The sequence below is a fragment of the Schistocerca americana genome, chromosome 3, assembly GCF_021461395.2.
Source record: "Schistocerca americana isolate TAMUIC-IGC-003095 chromosome 3, iqSchAmer2.1, whole genome shotgun sequence".
In the NCBI taxonomy this organism is placed as follows: domain Eukaryota; kingdom Metazoa; phylum Arthropoda; class Insecta; order Orthoptera; family Acrididae; genus Schistocerca; species Schistocerca americana.
In genome coordinates, this window is record NC_060121.1 from 643,007,913 (window position 1) to 643,029,236 (window position 21,324).

At 37.3% G+C, this 21,324-nt stretch overlaps 1 protein-coding gene across 2 annotated transcripts in view; it reads left to right on the top strand.

The window, feature by feature from the left end:
* Nucleotides 1–16,927, top strand: part of LOC124607438 (ecdysone receptor) — a 169,637-nt gene extending 152,710 nt beyond the window's left edge. For both annotated transcript variants that reach the window (XM_047139767.1, XM_047139768.1), the window contains exons 2-8: nucleotides 2,620–2,790; nucleotides 6,214–6,354; nucleotides 6,805–6,932; nucleotides 7,162–7,293; nucleotides 8,022–8,174; nucleotides 8,309–8,531; nucleotides 9,716–16,927. In XM_047139767.1, coding sequence (XP_046995723.1) covers nucleotides 2,620–2,790; nucleotides 6,214–6,354; nucleotides 6,805–6,932; nucleotides 7,162–7,293; nucleotides 8,022–8,174; nucleotides 8,309–8,531; nucleotides 9,716–9,960 — 1,193 coding nt within the window. In that variant the 3' untranslated portion in view covers nucleotides 9,961–16,927. The remainder of the gene's footprint in view (nucleotides 1–2,619; nucleotides 2,791–6,213; nucleotides 6,355–6,804; nucleotides 6,933–7,161; nucleotides 7,294–8,021; nucleotides 8,175–8,308; nucleotides 8,532–9,715) is intronic.
* Nucleotides 16,928–21,324: the final 4,397 nt, after the last annotated feature.

Genomic DNA, 21,324 nt, shown 5'->3' on the forward strand with positions numbered 1-21,324 from the left:
TATTGTCGATGTACCGCTGTGCTGTGAGGGTGACGCAGATGACAACCAAGGGGGTTCTGCTACAAGAAATAGCTCCCCAGACCATCATTCTCGGTTGTGAGGGCGTATGGCGAGCGACATTATCATATTGGTATTCCACCGCTGTCCGGGGCGTATCCAGACACGTCTTCGCCCTGTAATTCCGTTGACTGGAGTAGAATTGTCTTCAGTGATGAGCTCCGCTTCGAACTGAGCTCCGACGACCAGCGAAACCGTGTCTAGAGACTCCCGGACAGCAGTGGGATACGAACCGGACTGTCACCCACCCGACAACCAGGAGTGGTGGCCTGTGATGCCATTTCATTTCGTAGCAGGACCCCTTGGGTTGTCATCCGCGGGACTCTTACGGCACAGCTGTACGTCGGAGATATTGTGTGCCATCCTGGGCTTACATTTCAGCGAGATAATGCCCGCCCGCACACAGCGAGAGTTTCTAGTCTTTATGCTTGCCAAATTCCACCTTGGCCACCAAGGTAGTCGTACCTCTCCCCAGCTCGAGATCCTGACGAGCTAATGCGCCCATTGGACAGAATTTGGCACGATATCCCTCAGGAGGACATGCAACAACTCTTCTCAGGCAATGCAAATATGAGATACACTGTAGAGCTACTAGAACATTCGCCAGTTGACTAAATACGGTCTAGTATGGCAGTTGAGAAAGCGTCATTCATCGTAAGATCTTAGTGTAGATTATGATTTTGATGCAACAACGCACTTGTGGTTCTGAATCGGTGTAATCACTACTAGTCGGAAAACTTCGGGCCTCTGTCTTTTGTTGGCCCCACTTTCAGTCTCGACAGCACTCAAAGCTCTTTATTACGGATAATCGTAGCAGTACAATACTTCACACAATATCATTACTGCTTTCGAGAACTGAAATCTCGAATCTTGGGAAGTGAAGAAGAAGAAGAAGCACGTCCTTCATAATCGGCCTCAAAGTGCAATTAATTTCGCCGGCCGGAGTGGCCGTGCGGTTAAAGGCGCTACAGTCCCGAACCGCGTGACCGCTACGGTCGCAGGTTCGAATCCTGCCTCGGGCATGGATGTGTGTGATGTCCTTAGGTTAGTTAGGTTTAAGTAGTTCTAAGTTCTAGGGGACTGATGACCACAGCAGTTAAGTCCCATAGTGCTCAGAGCCATTTGAACCATTTTTTGCAATTAATTTCGTTCTGTTGCATTAGAACATCATTTTTAGAAATCAAGATACTTCACATCTTTAAATTATCTGGCTGATGAGTAGGAGAAACAGTCAGGTAATGTTCGAATACAGCATTAGCAGTGTACTGCGTGACCCAGTCATGTCGATTAAACTTGTAGATGCATCACTGCAAAGCTACATGAAATGGAACGACCAAGTAAGGATGGTAGTAGGGCAGGCGAATATTCTGCTTTGGTTTTTTGTGCGAATTTTGGGAAAGTGTGGTTCTTACGTAAAGGAGAACATTTTTGCAATCTATTCTTGAATGTTTGAGGTCCACTCTCCTCCTGCCGCCCGCCGCTGCCGCCCCCTCCTCTCCTCTCACACTGTTGGATTAAACGAAGGTATCGAACGAATTCAGAAGCAGAAACTTTCTGCTAGATTTGTCACCGTAGATTTGATCATCACACGAGTGTTACAGAGATGGTTCGTGTACTCCTTGGGAATCCCTGGAGGGAAGACGACATACTTTTCGCTGAACACTGTCGACAAAATTTAGAGAACCGCCATTTGTAGTTGACTGCAAATCTGTTCCACTGCTGCTGACATACATATGAAAATAGGATAAAAGAAGATAGGGCTCGTACAGAGGCGTATAAAGACTCGTTTCTTTCTCCCTCTCCGCGTGAGAGCTCGCGCATATTTAACGAGGTATCCTTCGTCATGCATCATACTATGGTTTTTGGAGTATGTATGTAAAAGTAGATTCGGATATCTTTCAAAGGGAGCATTATGGGGAAATTTGAAGGAGGGTAAAAAAGCAATAGTGTGTAATTTTACGCAACATAATGTATGTAAAAACATGGGTCTATATGTACAATTTCGCAGTTGATTTGCCGTATTTTTTAGACAACGATAGTGTGCTAAATTTTCTTGCGAAGTCATTCCCATAGTTTTACGGATTAAGCTAGCTGGATGTTATAGCAGGAGATACGGTTTCCTTTATCTTTTGTACAGGTTTATAAAGATTTCAATGTACATCTTACCTTCAAAATTTTTATTACCATCGCAACTCATCTTTTACTTCTAAAATTAATTAATTACTTTTTCTGCAGTGATATCGTACTGAACTGTACACGGACGCTAATTGTCATACTGTGCGGCCCAATCCAAACGACCATATATGTACGAACGCATGGTCTCAAGCCGATGTGAACTAAATAACCAGCCACGTCAAGTGGTTAAAAATCCACGAGCTTTCGGAAGAGTTCTCTTCGGTCATTGTCGGCCACAATTGTCGACGCCCTAGTAGCACTCCTCTGAAAGCTCGTGTATATTTAACGACGTGATGTGGCTGGAAGCTCGACAGTGTTCTATCAAAAACAATAAAAAAACCGTAGGTGAGATTTGCATTGAAACGTGACTGGTTTTGGTGTTGGCAGGCCGGGAGGACCTTTCGCCTCTGAGCAGTCTGAACGGCTACAGCGCGGACAGCTGCGACGCCAAGAAGAAGAAGGGCACCGCGCCCCGCCAGCAGGAGGAGCTGTGCCTCGTGTGCGGAGACCGCGCCTCCGGCTACCACTACAACGCGCTCACCTGCGAGGGCTGTAAAGGTACCTACCATCTGGAGTGACGTTTGGAAATGCAAAGTGTTACACCGTGAAGCGACAGCCCCATATTTGTCAAAATTTGTTGGAGACGTTCATCTCTTAATGGATATAAAGTTATTAAATTTTCATTCCATTTGGAACTGATATCCATCATAAACATCAGGATGAGTAGTGACTGCCGTGGACACAAATACACCTCTTTATTTGTTGTAACATGGAAGCAGTCAGCCTCCAAATATAACCTTAAGGAATTTCTTGCCTTACCCAAAACACACACATCGTCAGTTAATGAATGTCAGTTAATGAAGGTTGCTGCCCGGAATGTGGAATGTCTTCCCCTTACATCCCAGGCACGCTCTGTACGACAGACTCGGGGAGGGGCAGGCTGTCCGAGGGTCCGAGCGTTCCTCGAGGCGTCTGTGGTGGGATTTGTCACAATCCTGCCGGAGTATGCTATTTGCTACCCTGGTCGGGAAGGGTTTGACAACCGGATTTACCATTCTTGGCATTTACTGGTGATCATTCAGCTTCCCTTCGATAATTGTCAAATCGGCCCTGCTGTCGTACATAATAGCAGTGATTCTTGAGAACTGTGGTTACTGTGAACATTATCCAGCTCGTCTAAGGACACGGCGTCGACCTCGCCGAATGCCGTAGGATGCTACCTGAATGCCAAGTAACTCTGCCCCTACAGCATATGTGTCTCTCTTGTTTGTGGATTACAATAAATTACACATTGCAACTCGAGATCACAATCCGGCTTTCGGTAACCTGTTCCCAGTGGTTAGTGGTGACATTCTATCTGTAACCTTGTCCAGATTTCAGCTATAGTCATGTGTGTATTCATCGGACCCAGTCGAACAACCTACAAACCTTTCGTGATGTAGTCCTTTCCGAAGGACCCTGAATCCATCTTGTTACCATTTGTTCTGCAGCTATTGCACTACAGGCAACTGTATGTATGACATGACAGTATAATGCTCCCATGTACCACATCGCAAAGATTCGGCCTTTCTGAAAGTCCTACAGAAGGTGATAAGTCACACAGGCAGGTTAACTTTACCTGGAAATTTAGCTAGTGTTAGATACACCCAACACCCGTCAGGTACTCACTTTTTTTATCTGCAGGAGTGGGTTTGTCTGTATTGAAAATAAAAAATAAGCTCTCATAAGGATGAAATTTTAATCAATGTATCCCACAGGCAAGGAAATACTTGACTGCCAGTTTGCTACTGTTCAGTTATGTGTTCATAGTGTAGCACCTTCCATTTCTGCCAGTCATTTCTGTCTGTCTAATTCATTGTATGGTAGTATCAACCATTTGTATTGTTATGATTACATTTCATAATCTTGTATACAGAACAGGGGCTGAAAAGTTCCAGACTTTGTGCAGAATATTGAGTTCTGACCGTAAATATTTGTTCAGCATACTCATTCATGTTAATGCACATTTTACGTTGTTGTTGCAGCCTTTCTAGTCCATTCAGCAGCGTGTTTCATATCTCCACTTTCAATGCAGTGATGACGATTCAGGTGTTTCTTTGTGTTAGGAAACAGATTGTAGTCCAAAAGAGGCCAGTCCAGGTGCATAGAGGGAGGTGGTTGTCTATAATATGGGTTGTGTGTGAAGGTGCATTGTCTTGCATCGAAAGCATCCTTTTAGGAACTTCCATTGATGTTTCATCTTAACTACCTCTCTCATCTAGTCGAGGGAGTTGGTGCAATGTTCTCTGGTTATACCACACCCCAGTTTGTTCCAGCAAATGGACACCATGACTTGTTTGGTCAATTTTTGGATGTTTAACATCTTTGGTGGTGCGGAGTCACAGCATTGCCATTCCTTCGACAGTACACTAGTTTCTGTATAATAATTGTGAAACGAGGTTTCACTCTCGAGTCAGTAATGTAGCCAAATAGCCGTTTATAGTATTAAAATGAGTTCAAAAAGCCTTAGGTGTCTCAGTTTGTGCCTTCTTTTATTCATTGTACAAACATTTCAGCATCCACTTTTCTGAAAGTCTCTTTATGTATAGGGTATTGCAAACAATGGAACTAATCCACTTCCAGGAGATGTCCCATACCTAGGCTATCTTTTAGATGGGTAATTGGGTGGTCATGAAGAATCAGTTTATGAACAACATTGCATGTTGAAGGGCTGGTACTAATTTTTCATCCCAGGGCACCAGCTGTGACTGGGATGATGAAAGTTTCACTTGCCAATGGCAACTTAGCTCTGTGAAGATCATTGGACTTCAGTTTCTTTGAAGCTGTTTTATTATTATTAATGTTGACATCAAACGAATTGATTCAGTTGACAGATATTAATTTTATCTACTTATTGTATTCTTATAACAAATTTGTTAGCTTAGTTTGTGTATCTATTGGCTGAGAAAGATAGTGTTAAGCCTAACAGTTATTTATGCTTGTATGTGTTTGTTTGTACTGTTTGGCAGAGATCTAGTATTCCTATTCTAGGGCCGTGCATATGATGTCGTCTTGAGAACATCTCATTGTGCCATCAGACATTCATTTTCTGCCATGACTGGGTAGCCTGCTTCATGTGTCTAATGGAGTGCAGAGCCAACATATATTTCCATGAAGTACATCTGTATTTACTTATTTGTATTTAGCAACTGTTGCAAGAGCTTCAACTCCTGCTTTCATTCTTCTTCTTTTTTTTGCCATGGATATGTTTGCCATTTCAATGTTTAAATCTAACAGGTGTCTTGGGTATTGACTATGGCTGAATGTTCGTCTCCAGTATTGTTTTGGTCTCTCATAACTGTTGCTATTTCCAAGCAGTCACTAGCAATTTCCACCTGAAGATATCAAATGGTAGTAAGAATCAGGTGTTGTGGCAACTTAAGAATATTATGTTTGGTAAAATAGTCCTCTGATAATTGTATGTAGTGTATTACGTGCTTGTTGTTTGAATGGATGAAATAGGTACAACGAAGTTATTGTCTATGGTTAAGATTTTAAAGGATAGTTTTAAAGGTTGCTTCAAAATATCAGTGTTGTATTCGTCTGAAGTTAATGTATTATTTAATATAATAGAAGCAACCCCCCCCCCCCCCCCAAAAAAAAATAAATAAATAAATAAATAAATAAAATAAAATAAAATAAAGTTTCAGAGTTTCGATGAAATAAAATTTTTCCATTTATACTCTGATTCATTTTCACTTTACTGCTCTGAATGTTTCTGTTTCATTTTTCTATCAGAATTATCAAAGAATAACTTTGGAGGCTTTGACAGTGCTAACTTCTCCCATCACTATGCTAAGAATGATATTGTGACGTAAGTGTCATTAGTATTTTGTGAGCCTTCAACTAATTAGTTAGCATCTGATCTTGGTCAGAAAAAAAAAAAAAAAATCCGCCTCTTATCCATGTCTGATATAGTAATATTCTTATGTTTGATTTCAGGCTTCTTCAGGAGGAGCATAACAAAAAATGCCGTGTACCAGTGCAAATATGGCAATAACTGTGAAATTGACATGTATATGAGGAGAAAGTGCCAGGAGTGCAGACTGAAGAAGTGCCTCACTGTGGGCATGAGGCCAGAGTGTATGTATCACACACTTGCTTGAGATTTCAGTTGGATGTAAAATGATGTTAGCCATTCTTAGTTGCCGCACCAGTAATCAAATGTACAGTAGTCGATCAATCAGTCTGAAGATAACTGTAGGACAGTATTTATTTCCAATTCCTGTAAAAATAATGTCACTTATTTGATAGTAATTGTAAATGATAACTGAGGCAGTATTGAGATACAGACTGTTTTTAAGAACCTACATTTATTGGGTAGATTAATCCAAAACAACCAGTCAGAATATCTTACAGAGCAGTTTGCCGTAAAATGGCAGTGAAAGCCATGTTGATTTTTGCTTTGAAGTTATTACAGTAAATGTGAAGCAACGTTAATGAGATAAGGAACATCATTATTGTTTAAGTGGAATAGAAAACAAATTCATTTGATCTCAAATTAATAAGTTTTGCTTTCTTTTTTTGTCACAGGTGTAGTACCTGAATACCAATGTGCAGTGAAAAGAAAAGAGAAAAAGGCACAGAAAGATAAAGATAAACCTAATTCTACTACGAATGGTTCACCAGAAGTGATGATGTTGAAAGACATAGATGCCAAGGTAAGCAAGATTTGTTAATTAATCACTGTAGCAGTGTTTAATGCAATGATTGTGGGATGTGATACAGTAAAAACTACATCACAGATATGTGTACTGTTTCCTGCCATTTCTGTATAAAATAAGGTTATATAGAAACACCTGTGATTTAAACCAAATACTGTACTGTAATTTACTGTGTATGCAGCTGATGAACAAATGTATAATTTTTCTTTACTATTCATATTTTCAGGTGGAACCAGAAAGACCGTTGTCAAATGGAATAAAACCTGTGAGCCCTGAACAAGAGGAGCTTATACATAGGCTTGTGTACTTCCAGAATGAATATGAGTCTCCTTCTGAGGAAGATTTGAGACGAGTTACGGTAAATGTCACATTAGAAATTTACACAAATATTATGTAGTACTTAATAGTATTGAAGTATTTTATGCTGAAATTTGTTGACTGTACACTATGATCTCTTTAGCAGTGTTTCACACAAGAATATTTTACACGTAACATTACAACCAAAGTCATTCTAAAGTAACATGATGTTGCTGATTGATGATCATCAGTAATCACTCTTTAATAATTTCTGTATTTGGCTAATTAATTGGGTTGGAAAATACCTTGATAACCTAAGGTGGAGTTTAACTGATACTTGCTTTGTTGAGATCCCTTAGTGACATAACCATCAGACAGCTGTCACATTTTTGAGTATGGAATTTATTGTGAAAATAATTGAAAGTCTGACTGTGAGAGAATCACTTTATCTGCTGAATGTTTGCAAGCTTTACCATTGAATTCTATCTGCATGTGACTTTACAAATTTTATGATTATTTCAGTTGTATTGTATGTAATGTTCCAAACTATGTATTTTCACTATTGAGAAAATGGTTTCTGACTGTCTGGTTCAGTTGTATAATGGACATTCTGAAACTGGATGATCTACTAAGTTTCTACCAAAAAGGCCAGAATCTGTCAATCTCAGCTACAGATAATTCAAAGTAGTCATGTGAACCACCCACAATTCTAATCATTCTCTGTCTTATTTTAATTGAATCATCTGTAACAGCTGATTGTTTCTAAAACTGTATTTTCATGTTACGCAGAGTCAGCCAACGGAAGGAGAGGATCAGAGTGACGTGAGGTTTCGGCACATCACTGAGATCACAATATTAACTGTTCAACTAATTGTTGAATTCGCCAAGCGGTTACCAGGATTCGATAAACTGCTGAGGGAAGATCAGATAGCACTACTAAAGGTAAGGGCCATTGCATCATTCCTGAGAATATGGTTTTTTCAAGAAAGAATATTTGTATAAATCTACAGTTAGTTGTGATTCTCTTTACACTTGTGTTTTTCTTCTCTTGATTAACTTTTTCTTTTTCTTTGTAGGCATGTTCAAGTGAAGTAATGATGTTTCGCATGGCACGACGCTATGATGTAAACTCAGACTCTATACTTTTTGCCAACAATCAGCCTTACACCAAGGATTCTTACAACCTGGCTGGTATGGGGGAAACGATAGAAGACATGTTGCGGTTCTGCAGACAGATGTATGCAATGAAGGTTGATAATGCGGAATATGCCCTGCTGACTGCAATAGTTATATTTTCAGGTATGTCGTTAGCAGGAACTGTGTTAATGGGGTACGGCTCAGTGGCTTAGTGGCTTATATGTTAATTTACAAACATAAGAGTCCATGGTTCAGTCAACTGTCCGTCCTAGAATTTTTCCCCTCTGCCAGTTATTTGTGGATCTATAAAAAGCCAAGTTCATTTCAGTTTGGAGTTCGTGTGAAACTGAAAGTGGTCCTTTAAGTGTCTGGTTAAGTCAGTTTGGAAGGACATACCACCTCCAATAGAACCATGCCACCCTTTGGGATGAAGACAACTTTACTTTCAAGTTCATGGTACTAGATGATTCAGCTTCATCTTATTCTCTTCTAGTAGGATGAGTAATAAGTTGGGTTATATTATGTAGCTTGCGGTATGAAATTAATTTGCTTACCAGTAACTATCACTGATTATGGTGTCCTGAGAATACTGATAGCTAGTCTAATATTCAGTAAAATATGTGATTGGATAGATAAAATGATCTACTCACAAAGCGGTGGTGTGAGTAGACTTTTTTATCTATCCAATCACATTATATTGTCATAAAGTGATTATTTCAATAAAATATGTGTATCATTATTGTAGTACCTGCACAGTGTTTGATTACTACCTTTTGACAGGTATCGCATCCAGCATTATGAGTGTTACGGGGAATGGGCTGATGTAAAGGGGATAAACTCCATTGCATCCATGTTGTGTTGCCAACAGGAAAAGGGGCTGTTCTTACATCTTGTGGAATAGACACATAGCAGAAAATTGCTTAAATATTTCATACATTCAAAACTGATATCCACCTCTAAATTGGCTATGTGCTTAATGGCATATTGCTATAATAGAAACAAAAGTTCTTATAAATATACAAATAAAAAAATGGCTGATCCAACAGTGGACCTTGTGCTTGGCTAAAATATTCAGAATTCTGTATACTGTAACTTTTCCTCATGTGAGGTCTCCTGAGATGAAGAAAAAGGGCAGGTATAGTAATAATTGGAGAATTTGACAAACCAGGAGTTTACTAATGGGTAATAGTGCATTTTACTTTGACATAATAGTTAAAAATTTTAATACTGAGGTAGATAGCTACTTTAAGCAGTAGTGGCGTATTGATTTTAAGCCTTTTTTTTATTTTATGTACCCTGACATATTTATTGGACACACAGTTAACTTAAGTTTTAACTGTTTTCAGAGCGCCCATCACTTGTTGAAGGATGGAAAGTAGAGAAGATACAAGAAATTTACCTGGAAGCTCTCAAAGCGTACGTGGACAACAGGCGGCGTCCCAAATCTGGAACGATTTTTGCAAAGCTGTTGTCAGTTCTTACCGAACTGCGTACTCTAGGAAACCAGAACTCAGAAATGTGCTTCTCTCTCAAACTGAAGAACAAGAAGCTGCCACCGTTCCTTGCTGAGATATGGGATGTGATCCCATAGATGGCAGTGTGTTCAGCAGGTCCTGAAGTACTAGTCCTTACAATACTGAAATTGACTGTTTTTCATATTCATTTGTTTTTATTGCATATATCGAAGGGGAAGGCAGCATACAGTTTCATACCTTCAATAAATCCCCAGTAAATGCAGCATTTTATATTTTAAGTCTCTACAGATTCTATTTAAATGAACCTTTTTTAGTTATTGCAGTGTCAATATTATGGTTCAGCAACAGTAAAAAGTAGTAGTTCGACAAAATAGTTACACGATTGCTACAGACAAGAAACAGTGGAAGACACCACCAGTTCAGCAATGGATATCAGTGTCTGCTGCTATGGGCTATTTCCATTTTATTGTGACATTAAATTGTGATTCATAATTTGAAGACCCATTATTTTTGTAACAAAAAATTTTGTCATAATGTTTGGCACAATTTTAGAAAAGAATGGCTGTCTCTGATGAAGTGACTGAAATTTGTGAGGAATATGTGGGGACCACCATCTTCGGTGGGGAACAAATCTGCCTTCACTGATATATGCATAAAACACAGTTATTAAGCAACTGGAAATGAATTTGACTGATTTTAGTAACCTTCCCCTTTCTCTGATAAGAAAGAAAAACTGTTTTCTTTCTAAACACATTTTTGTAATTACAGAAGTTGTAGATATGGTGCAATAAAGTTTTAAGAGATTCACTATTCTTTGACTGAAATTATGTTTTATAAATAAGTCATATGTAAGCTGAATCACTATAGTAGTTGTCCAAAAGTACTGAGTACTAAGGGACATGTGAGCAAGTATCTGTAAATTGGTCACAGGCAGTTTGATATCTGGGCATTACATTGGATGGAATCATCCTATTCTTTTATTTTAATCGTGTAATCTACATCTTTCTTACTTGCCACTAGTGACAGTCAGTTTTTGTTCACTGCTTGGTGTGAATGAAATAACAAATTTCAAAATTACTTTTCAAGTAGGAATACTTCTCATTTAACTGTAAAAAACTTTTAAAAAGTTGAGTAAAAAATGTTGTAGTGCTGTAAATGTCTGTATTATGTGTGCTGGAGTTAAACAGAACTTATTTTAAAAACCCCAACTAAGATAGTATCAGTACCCTTCTGATGACAGCTCGTGAAATTGTACTTCAAAGTAAGCTAATGTAGTGATGTTTCAAATGTGCTTATGTAGATCAAATGTGTATCTATTGTCTGTTTCACTTAAATGTTACACTGAGAGCCATGTTATCTTATGTCTGATACTAATTGTTAGTGTATAACTTGTTTGTGTACTGTTCCTACTGTCTTAATGTTAATATGAAAAATACTTTAATGGTTGTGATAGTGATTGACTAAATGGTTTAATTCGGAGGTGCAAAAGAACGGAAGATTGAAGAAGCATTTTTCACAGGCATTAGTAGAAAACATGTTATTCATCTTCCCGTGAACATGAAAAACACCACCAAAATGAAGGCTGTGAAAAATAACTCTTGTTTTGTAGTAAGTAAAGGTATTGGGAAGGATCTTTGTGGACTTAACATGAGATATAGTGTGTTTAAATCTAGAATCTATATATAATATATTAGGATTGTAGCTGTTAATGTGATTGGAAAAAATATTGCTTACTGTTATGGAAATGATTATTTGTTAATTGTTTTGTCAGAGAATTATTTATACAAGAATTAAAATTAGATTGGGAGGGGCTTGCTGGCTTTAAGAAAGACTGGGATGTATATTTTGAGGAGACATTGAGTCTGGTGCCTTTACATTGAGTTTAGATGAAGCAAGAACACTAATATAAATTGTGTGTGTGTGTTTGATGAAAATTAAAGCTATAAGAAACTTAAGGTGCTGCCTTTACGTACAAGAAATAAAAAATGACTTCTCATATGTACTACGCTGTTTGCTCCTGTGGACAACATAAACAGAACACATCAGTGGCATTTTATGTATTGCCGGAAGCTGAGAGAATATAGCCGTCCGTTTTTAAATATATTGAAATATAGTTTCATTTGGAGACAAACAGCGCCTTTGTTTATGTGGACAGTAGAAAAGTGAAAGTGCTGAACTTTTATACTGGAGGAGTTAGTCAATTAATTTTAGTGATATGACAGATGTTCAGTGTTTGATGTACAGTGATAAGGAAGTGTGTGGCTAGTGCTGGAAGTGTTGAAGTTTTGACAGTTTCTTCATTTCTTATGGTGAACCAGCAATGAGTTTTTGGAACAACTGTCATAGTGTATTGTTTCTGTGGACTGTTGCAGCAGCCTTACGATCTGCTGTTTGTAACTACTGACATTGGGCCATTGGGTCACAGTGTTTAATGTGGATAAATCGTTGCCACCATCAAGACTGTTTGGTTCTCAGTACAGATTTTCTTTGTTAATATAGCCTAAAATGGCTGACTGATTAAAATATCTCCTGATATAAAACATTAATTTGTTTTAACCTTCCCTTTACAAAAGAATTTTATGTGAAACTCAAAGTCTCAGTATAAGCGCAAATATCTTCTGTGGACCATTTCTTCAATCCAGAAATGTTATTGAAAGGCATTTGTGCTTAATAGTAAAATTCCAACATGATATCATATGCGTTGATCTGAGACTGGGTTCAAGTCTTATTAATAACGTAAGGTTAATTCAGATAAGTGCTTTTAATCATCCATATAAACAAGTAAGAGTATAATAAGAATTTTTATATGCCACATTATAATATCATGTTGCCTGTGGTTAATTCCATTTGTTCACATATTATTCATATTGATGTTCCTCATACTTAAAAAGTAGAGGAAATTTTCATACTTTCCACACTGCAGTAGACTCCAAATGAATCTTATCGATTAATGTTTTCAACTTTTAAAAAATAAAAACTCTGGTCTGGATCAGATGCATACATTAATATATTTTATTGCACTTTGAGACATTCAAAGAGTAAACAACACAAATCTATCCAGCTGAAGCTTCAGTTCTGTTCAATTTTGTAGAAATATTCATAGAATTTTAGATAGTGTTTTGTTATTGCAGTATTGTGCCAGGTTGCCTTACTAATGTTAAGGAGGGCAATGGGGAAGCATGTTTGTATCCATGTCATCATAAACCATCAGATTTCGTTGATGGAGTTTCTACATACATTGAAAAAAGTTTAATGCAAAAAATTTAAAGACATGTTGAAGCAGTGAGCATGGCATTTAGTGTCATTCTGTGTTAAGAAGATAATCCCCAGCTCTCTTGTAGAGGCTCAACAAAATGCACTGCCTACGTACCATGAACATATTTTGCATTTATCATTGTATTCCACTTCATTTTTTACAATAATGACTGTGTTTCCTGTTTTGAGAAATGGTTTTTGGATGCAGACGTCATTTTTCACTGCCATATTGAATATAAAATTTCTTTGAAAATAATTTTGCAGAAATAAATTTTTACTGCCTCTGTGACACTGTTAAACGCAATTTTGAAAGTTAGTGTATTTTATGAAGTTTGAAAATGTGTTCAGTTTATATAACACCATTGTATATTAGTAACAGCACAATTTAAAGGAGTAATAGTGGTATCCTCTTTACAAATGTGCAGGAGTATCTACAAATGTTTTATAATCTACAGATCTTAAATTAACACTAGAACAAACATGAAATGGAACTGAACACAAAATTATTGAGACAAGTGTCTGCACAGGGGGTTGTAAGCCACTGAAATAATAAATAATGAATTTTTCCTGGTGTATAGTGCTTAACTGAGTGTGGAATGAACTTGCATTTCATTCATGCTGAACAGTATGAGATAGCAAACCACTGCCATATATTATCATGCTAATGTTTCTTAGCATCTTTGGACTGTAACAGCAGACTGCCCAATAAGCAACGTTGTTTAGAAGTAGGAAATGCACATTATCAGGCAGTGAATAAAAAACTTCAGAAGATTAGCAACACTGTGAGCACTTCACATGGTATATCTTTGGAGGTAGAACTGCCATATGCAATGATTACATATAGACATCTGGAATTATAAAACTACCCTTAAATATTAGCATTCAGGTTTATTTTTAATATTTAATTCAATGCATCATGTTGGATAAAGAATTTCTTCTAAACACTCAACTCACAAAAGAAAATGAAAGTCTTAACAGTGCTTAATGCATAACCTAACATGGAACATTTAAATTTGCAACGTGAAGTGTAATGTGTTGTTATTTTCTCCTAATGGGACATTTTGAGATTAAGAAGTGGGGCCTTCAAAATTTTTCTGTTTAGTGTGTCACTTTTGTCTGTTCTCTTTCTTCATCCTTGTGTTTTATCTTGAACATTTCATAAACTTGGAAAAATGAGTCCTCACTATTATATACGGGGACTGTTCACTGACCCACTGTAGTCAAAAACATTTGTGATGTAGCAGTCAGTATGTCTAGTAGCCTTCCCTTCAAAGGCCTACTGCTAATGCTTTTACAAACTTTTCCATTTGATGGAATGCATGTGTTACAACCAAAAAAACTTCAAATATATTTCCAAATACAGAAATCCTCCAGATTATCCCTACAGTTATGTATGACTTCATAGTCTGTTATTTAATTTTAATATTTTGTCTTATTAGTTCAAACTGCATTGGGCAGATAATAAGCTCAATATTGCTGTGAAAACTCAGACTGCAATAGGGCCCTGAAACATTCAGATATGTTCTAAATGTAGTAATTGTTGTACTGGAAAGCAGGACACTACAAGCTATTCTTCAATAGCGTTGATAATGTTTTCATTTCACTTTCCAAATATTGGAGTTATGAAACTATTGCCTGTCTCATAAACTCTGGTGTCTTCCAGTGCTAGTCCACTCTTCTACCTACAACTGTCACATTGTGGAGTTCCATCACTCACTTTTTTGTGATTTGGAATGTGTTTGAATACCAATATCCAATCTTTCTGACTTTTAAATTTTGTAATTGGCATATGGTAACCACTAAAATTGATTCACACCACGTTTTCTTGTCTAAAGATCAGTGTTGATAAAGCTGTAAAGGACATCAGTCTTTGTGCACCAGTTCTTTCTCGTATTTTCTTTATTTTCTGGTTTTGATTATCTCTCTCACATCAAGAATGTGGTTTCACCCGATATTTCCTTCCCAAATTTACTTTTGGATATCTGTTTGCTGCTTGTTTAGACAGGTAGTGTCAATTGCTGACAGAAAAATTGCAATGGGGAGGAATGAATATTACTGAAGTTTGTGTTAAAGTACCACCCCAGTTACCTCTTTCCAAGACATTGTTAATTCCTGGATTCAAGATTATCTGTATTTGTCATATTTGTTTTTCTCTGTCTGTAGCATAGTTTTTCTGTGAAGAAATTATCTGAAACAGCAAACTCTGCTGATTGCAGTAAAACGTATATCAAGTGATCCAGATGGAAAATGCGTGAAGCACATTTCTTTAATACAAATTCCTTTGAACTACGTGGGCACTGATGAAGCTTATATTTAGAACACTGACAGGAGTACCTGTGATCAAAGTTTCAATATAGACTCTTCAGTTATTCCTCAAACAAAAATTGAATTAATTTTTGAGTTGATATGACTACATGGCATGAACTGTTGTTCAGGCCCAAAAAATTGATATTATTGCAGAAAATTAAATACCTTGTCCTTGAGGCTTATGATTGTAATGTACCATAAACCAGTATAAATTAAAGGGGAATGACTTCACATTTCACATTTATATATTTCCTCTCTTCTTGGCATTAGCATTTTCTCTCAGGTACAAGTGTCTCAAATTTATGTAACTGATGACTGGCTAAGTCAATGGTCATAAAGATAGTAATTGGATTCAATTTTTTGATCACATAACATCCAGCCATAAGCTGCCATATAGCTAAGTACAAGAAGAACAGCGCCGTTGCTTTGCTGAACTGCAAGCAGTAAAGTTATAGTGCTGTAAAAAATATTTCATCCATTTTATTCTTCTCAATATTGATTTCTGAAATATTGGACTCAAACCAAGTGCTTATAGTGAGCATATAGATTGAGAGAATAATATCCAATGTACCAACTTTTCTGTTAATTTTTTTTTGGATTATTTCTTAATGGATGAACTTGTGTAAGCATTGTGATGTGATACTTCGTTTGATGTGTACTGCAAACTGGGTGACTGTTTAATATGGATAGTATATGAATCATAGGCAAAATGCTGCATGCTGAGTAGGTTGTAAACAACTTCTGACATGCCATAAGTGGCTGGTAATTCAGATCAAATGCAACCTAATTTATGACCACCTTGGAGCACTAAGAACTGACATATGGTCATTTCTGTTTGTATAATTCGTAGCAAGTCAATTCTGTTGAGTTTTTTTACTGTCATTAATGGCTTTTTTATCTGATTCCAAGACTTGAGACTCTCTTTCTGTAAATAAATTCTGTTAAACTAATAATCATTGGCCACTGACATTTATGTAAGCAGAAAAACCATACAGATTATTTTCTGAAATATATTATTTACATATAAACAATTGTTTGATACTGATGTAAATACATTTCTTTTCATAATTAGATATAAGAGCAACATAATTCAGTTTTTTATTTTTAATACATTCTCCTCGTGCAATATGTACAAATGCAATCTTGTATTTTAAAATTAGATTTTGTATAGAATGTCTTATGATTTAAAATGTAGTGTAATAAACTGAAAAAATCTATTGCTTTTTATATCATCATTTTACTGTCACCCAATCCAATGGCTGACCAAATGAGAGAATAATTGTCCACTTCTCACATGAGATACTTCTATTATTGTGAAATTGGCCGTTAAATAATTTTGTAATTCCAGTAAAATGGAGGATTTTCATGTTTTGTTGGATTACTGGTCATTTTTCTAAATACTTAATTGTTGTGAATTTTACATCATCTCTGAATGACGAAGCATTTCATAAATTAACAAATACTGCAGTTGTATGCATTCATGAATAAAAATGTGCAGATTTGAGTTGCTATGCCATCATGCTCTTAATAGAATATGAAATAGTTCTTGTTTGTGTAATAAATAATTTTTCCATAAAAATAGTTGAGTTCAAGTTTCAGTATGCAGTTTTATGCAACAAGGGTAATAGATCCAGACCCAGGTAGTATTGTCCACATCATATATTGCTAATTTTAGACACACACTAGTAATATCTATTAGAAAATGAGTTTTATTTATCAAATGTGGGAACTCTTTTTTTTTTTTTTTTTTTTTTTTTTTTTTTTTCCCCAAACAGCCAGCATAAAGCCACATCTATGTTTGTGGAATTGGCGTTACTGATCGGTCACAAAAGCTGGTATAACTGTTAGAGAAAACAAATTCTTAAATCACCTGTGTGTTGTGGGCGATGGTTCTTTTTTAGAAAAACCTTGTCTTTGACATCTGATGCATCCTTTGTTTTGAAAACATTGGATAGAGATATGATCAACAACTGGAGCATTGTATCTCAATTTACAAACCTTTCTTCTTCTTCTTCTTCTTCTTCTTCAAAGACACAGAGACAGTTACACAGTATTTGACAATGTTGCTGCAGTCAGAAAACTTGGTATTAAAACTGAAAACTGACTTGAATAGCACATACGGACCAAGCCAAGTGGTGTATTGGTTACAACATTGGAATCACATTTGGTAACCCAGATTTAAATTCCTCCTTAGTTATCATTGTTGCTGCTGGTAGGTTGGCACATAGGACAAAGGAGATTTATTTCCCCATCCTTGTCCAATTGGAACATGTGCTCCACTATCAACACACTGATGATTATAATCAAGCCTTGGAGCTCAACTGTTTGACTGAACCATAACACACCACTCTCGAAATAAGATACTAGTCACTCTGTTTGGATTTCAAAAGGATCTCTCTAAAAAACATGCCATTTTTCAGCTCATAAATCAGATTGTACAGAATTTAAATGGAAAATATTGCTGACTTATATTTTCTGTGACTTTTCATAAGAAAAGTATTTGATTGCAGAGTTGATAGTAATTTCTGAGAAAAGATAAATTTTCTGTGTTATCAGAAATTGTGGGGAACTGGTTTTCATTCTAACTAACTAAAAGGAGCATCGGCGGCCGAAGACTTCCGACATAAGAAGTCACCATCATTCTGCCAACGGCCTTGTCAAACAGGGCGGAGGAGTGGACAGAGGTTCAGGGCACTCTCTTCTCCTTGCGGTGGGAAATTGCCCCTAAAGGCAGAAGAATCAGCAGTGATCAACGGTGTGAGGATGCAGAAGGCAATGGAGACCACTGCATTAAAGACACACAATGTGTATCCACAGGACATGTGGCCTGTAGTTGAAAAAGTGTCATGATGATCTCTCCATTGGCAAAAGATTTCGGAATAGTCCCCCATTCGGATCTTTGGGATGGGACTGCCAAGATTGAGGTGACCATGAGAGCGAGAAGGGTTGAATAACCAACGAAAAGATAATGTTCTACAAGTTGGGGTGTGAAATGTCAGGAGTGTGAACATGGTAGGGAAGCTAGAAAATCTGAAAAGGGGATGCAAAAGCTCAATCTGGATATAGTAGGACTCAGTGAAGTGAAATGGGAAGAAGACAAGGATTTATATCAACAGCAGCAGAAAATGGTATAAGGGGAGTCAGATTCATTATGAATAGGAAGGTAGGGCAGAGAGTGTGTTGCTGTGAACAGTCCAGTGATAGGGGTGTTTCTGTCAGAGTTGACAGCAAACCAACACCAACAACAGTAGTTCAGGTGTACAAGCCGACATCGCTAGCTGAAAATGAAGAAATAGAGAAAGTAAATAAGGATATTGAACAGGTAATACAGTACATGAAGGGGACTGGAATGCAGTTGTAGGGGAAGAAGTAGAAGAAAAGGTTACAGGAGAATGTGGGCTTGGGACAAGGAATGAGAGAGGAGAAAAACTGAGTTCTGCAGTAACTTTCAGAGAGTAACAGTGAATACTCTGTTCAAGAATTACAAGAGGAGGAGCTATGCTTGGAAAAGGCTGGGTGATACCGGAAGATTTCAATTAGCATACATCATGGTCAGGCAGAGATTCGAAAATCAGATACTCAATTGTAAAGCATACCAAGAAGCAGATATAGGTTCAGATCACAATGTAGTAGTGTTGGGCTGAAGTTTAAGAGATTAGTCAGGAAGAATCAATACACAAAGAAGAGGGATACAGAAGAACTAAGGAATGACGAGATATGGTTGAAGTTCTCTAAGGCTATAGATACAGCAGTAAGGAATAGCTCAGTAGGCAGTACAGTTGAAGAGGAATGGACACCTCTATAAAGAGCAATTACAGAAGTTGGAAATAAAAACATTGGTACAAAGAAGATAATTGCAAAGAAACCACAGTTATCAGAAGAAATACTTCAGTTGATCAATGAAAGAAGGAAGTACAGAAATGTTTAGGAAAATTCAGGAATACGGAAATACAAGTCGCTGAGGAACGAAGTAAATAGGAAGTGCAGGGAAGATAAGATGAAATACCTGCGTGAAAACTGTGAAGAAATCAAAAAAGAAATGATGATCGGTAGGACTGAATCAGCATATAGGAAAGTCAAAATGACCTTAGGTGAAATTAAAAGCAAGGGTGGTAACATTAAGAGTGCAATGGGAATTCCCCTGTTAAATGGAGAGGACAGAGCAGAAAGAGTACATTCAAGGTCTCTATGAGGGGGAAGATATGTCTCGTGTGATAGAAGAAGAAACAGGAGTTAATTTAGAAGAGATAGGGGATCCAGTATTAGAATCAGAATTGGGTGAGGTGGCAACAAAACGACGATTTACATTGGTGTTTAGGATGTGTGTGTCTGGTGACACACCATCTGACTTTCGGAAAAATCTCATCCACACAGTTCCGAAGACTGCAGGAGCTGACAAGTACGAGAATTACCACACAGTCAGCTTAACAGCTCAAGCATACAACTTACTTACAAGAAAGTGTACAGAAGAATGGAAAAGAAAATTGAGGATGTATTAGATGATTATCAGCTTGGCTTTAGGAAACGAAAAGGCACCAGAGAGAGAGAGAGAGAGAGAGAGAGAGAGAGAGAGAGAGAGAGAGAGAATGAGTTCTGATATTGCAGTTGATAATGGAGGCAAGACTAAAGAAAAATCAAGACACATTCATAGGATTTGTCAACCTGGAGAAAGTGTTCAACAGTGTAAAATGGTGCAAGATGTTCAAAATTCTGAGAAAAATAGGGGGTGAGCTATAGGAAGAGACAGGTCATATACAACATGTAAAAAGAGCCAAGAGGGAATAATAAGAGTGGACGACCCAAGAATGAAGTGCTCAGATTACAAAGGGTGCAAGACAGGGATGTAGTCTTTCACCCCTACTTTTCAATATGTACATTGAAGAAGCAATGATGGAAATAAAAGAAAGGTTCAGGAGTCAGATAAAAATTTGAGGTGAAAGGATATCAATGATACAATTTGCTGCTGACATTGCTATCCTGAGTGAAAGTGAAGAAGAATTACATCATCTGTTGAATGGAATGAACAGTCTAATGAGTACAGAATATGGATTGAGAGAAACTGAAGAAAGACGAAAGTAATGAGAAGTAGCAGAAATGAGAATGGCGAGAAACTTAACGTCAGGATTGATGGCAATGAAATAGATGAAGTTAAGCAGTGATGGACAAAGCAAAGAGGACTCAAAAGTAGACTAGCACTGGCCAAGAGAAGTCTGCTAATATTGGACTTGGACCTAAATTTGAGGAAGAAACTTCTGAGAATGTATGTTTGGAGTACAGCATTGTATGGTAGTGAAATATGGATTGTGGAAAAACCGGAACACAAGAGGATCGAAGCATTTGAGATGTTGAAAATTAGGCAGACTGATAAGGTAAGAAATGAGGAGGTTCTGCACAGAATCAAAGGAGAAAGAGATATGTGGTACAAACTGATAAGGAGAAGTAACGTGATGATAGAACGTCTGTTAGAACATCAGGGAATTCTTCCATGGTACTAGAGGGAGCTGTAGAGGGCAAAAACCATAGAGGAAGACAGAGATTGGAATACTTTCAGCAAATAATTGATGACATAGGTTGCAAGTGCTACTCTGAGATGAAGAGGTCGGCACAGGAGAGGAATTCATGGTGGGGCGCATCAAACCAGGCAGAAGACTGATGACTCAAAATTAAAAGGATGCAAAGTGTTGCATTAATAAATTGGAGGAGTGTACATAATGAGACATCTTCATAATGTGGAGTAGTCATGACAGATGTACCACAGGCATAGAAGAATCTGTTCTTGTTATGTATAAATGATTTCCCATCATTTATCAAGCAGCAGATACAATTCTCTTTGCTGATGATGCAGATTTTATAATCAGACCTAATAGAATAAGTTCAATGTTTGAAAACGAGAATAATATTTTCTTGAAAATCAGTAA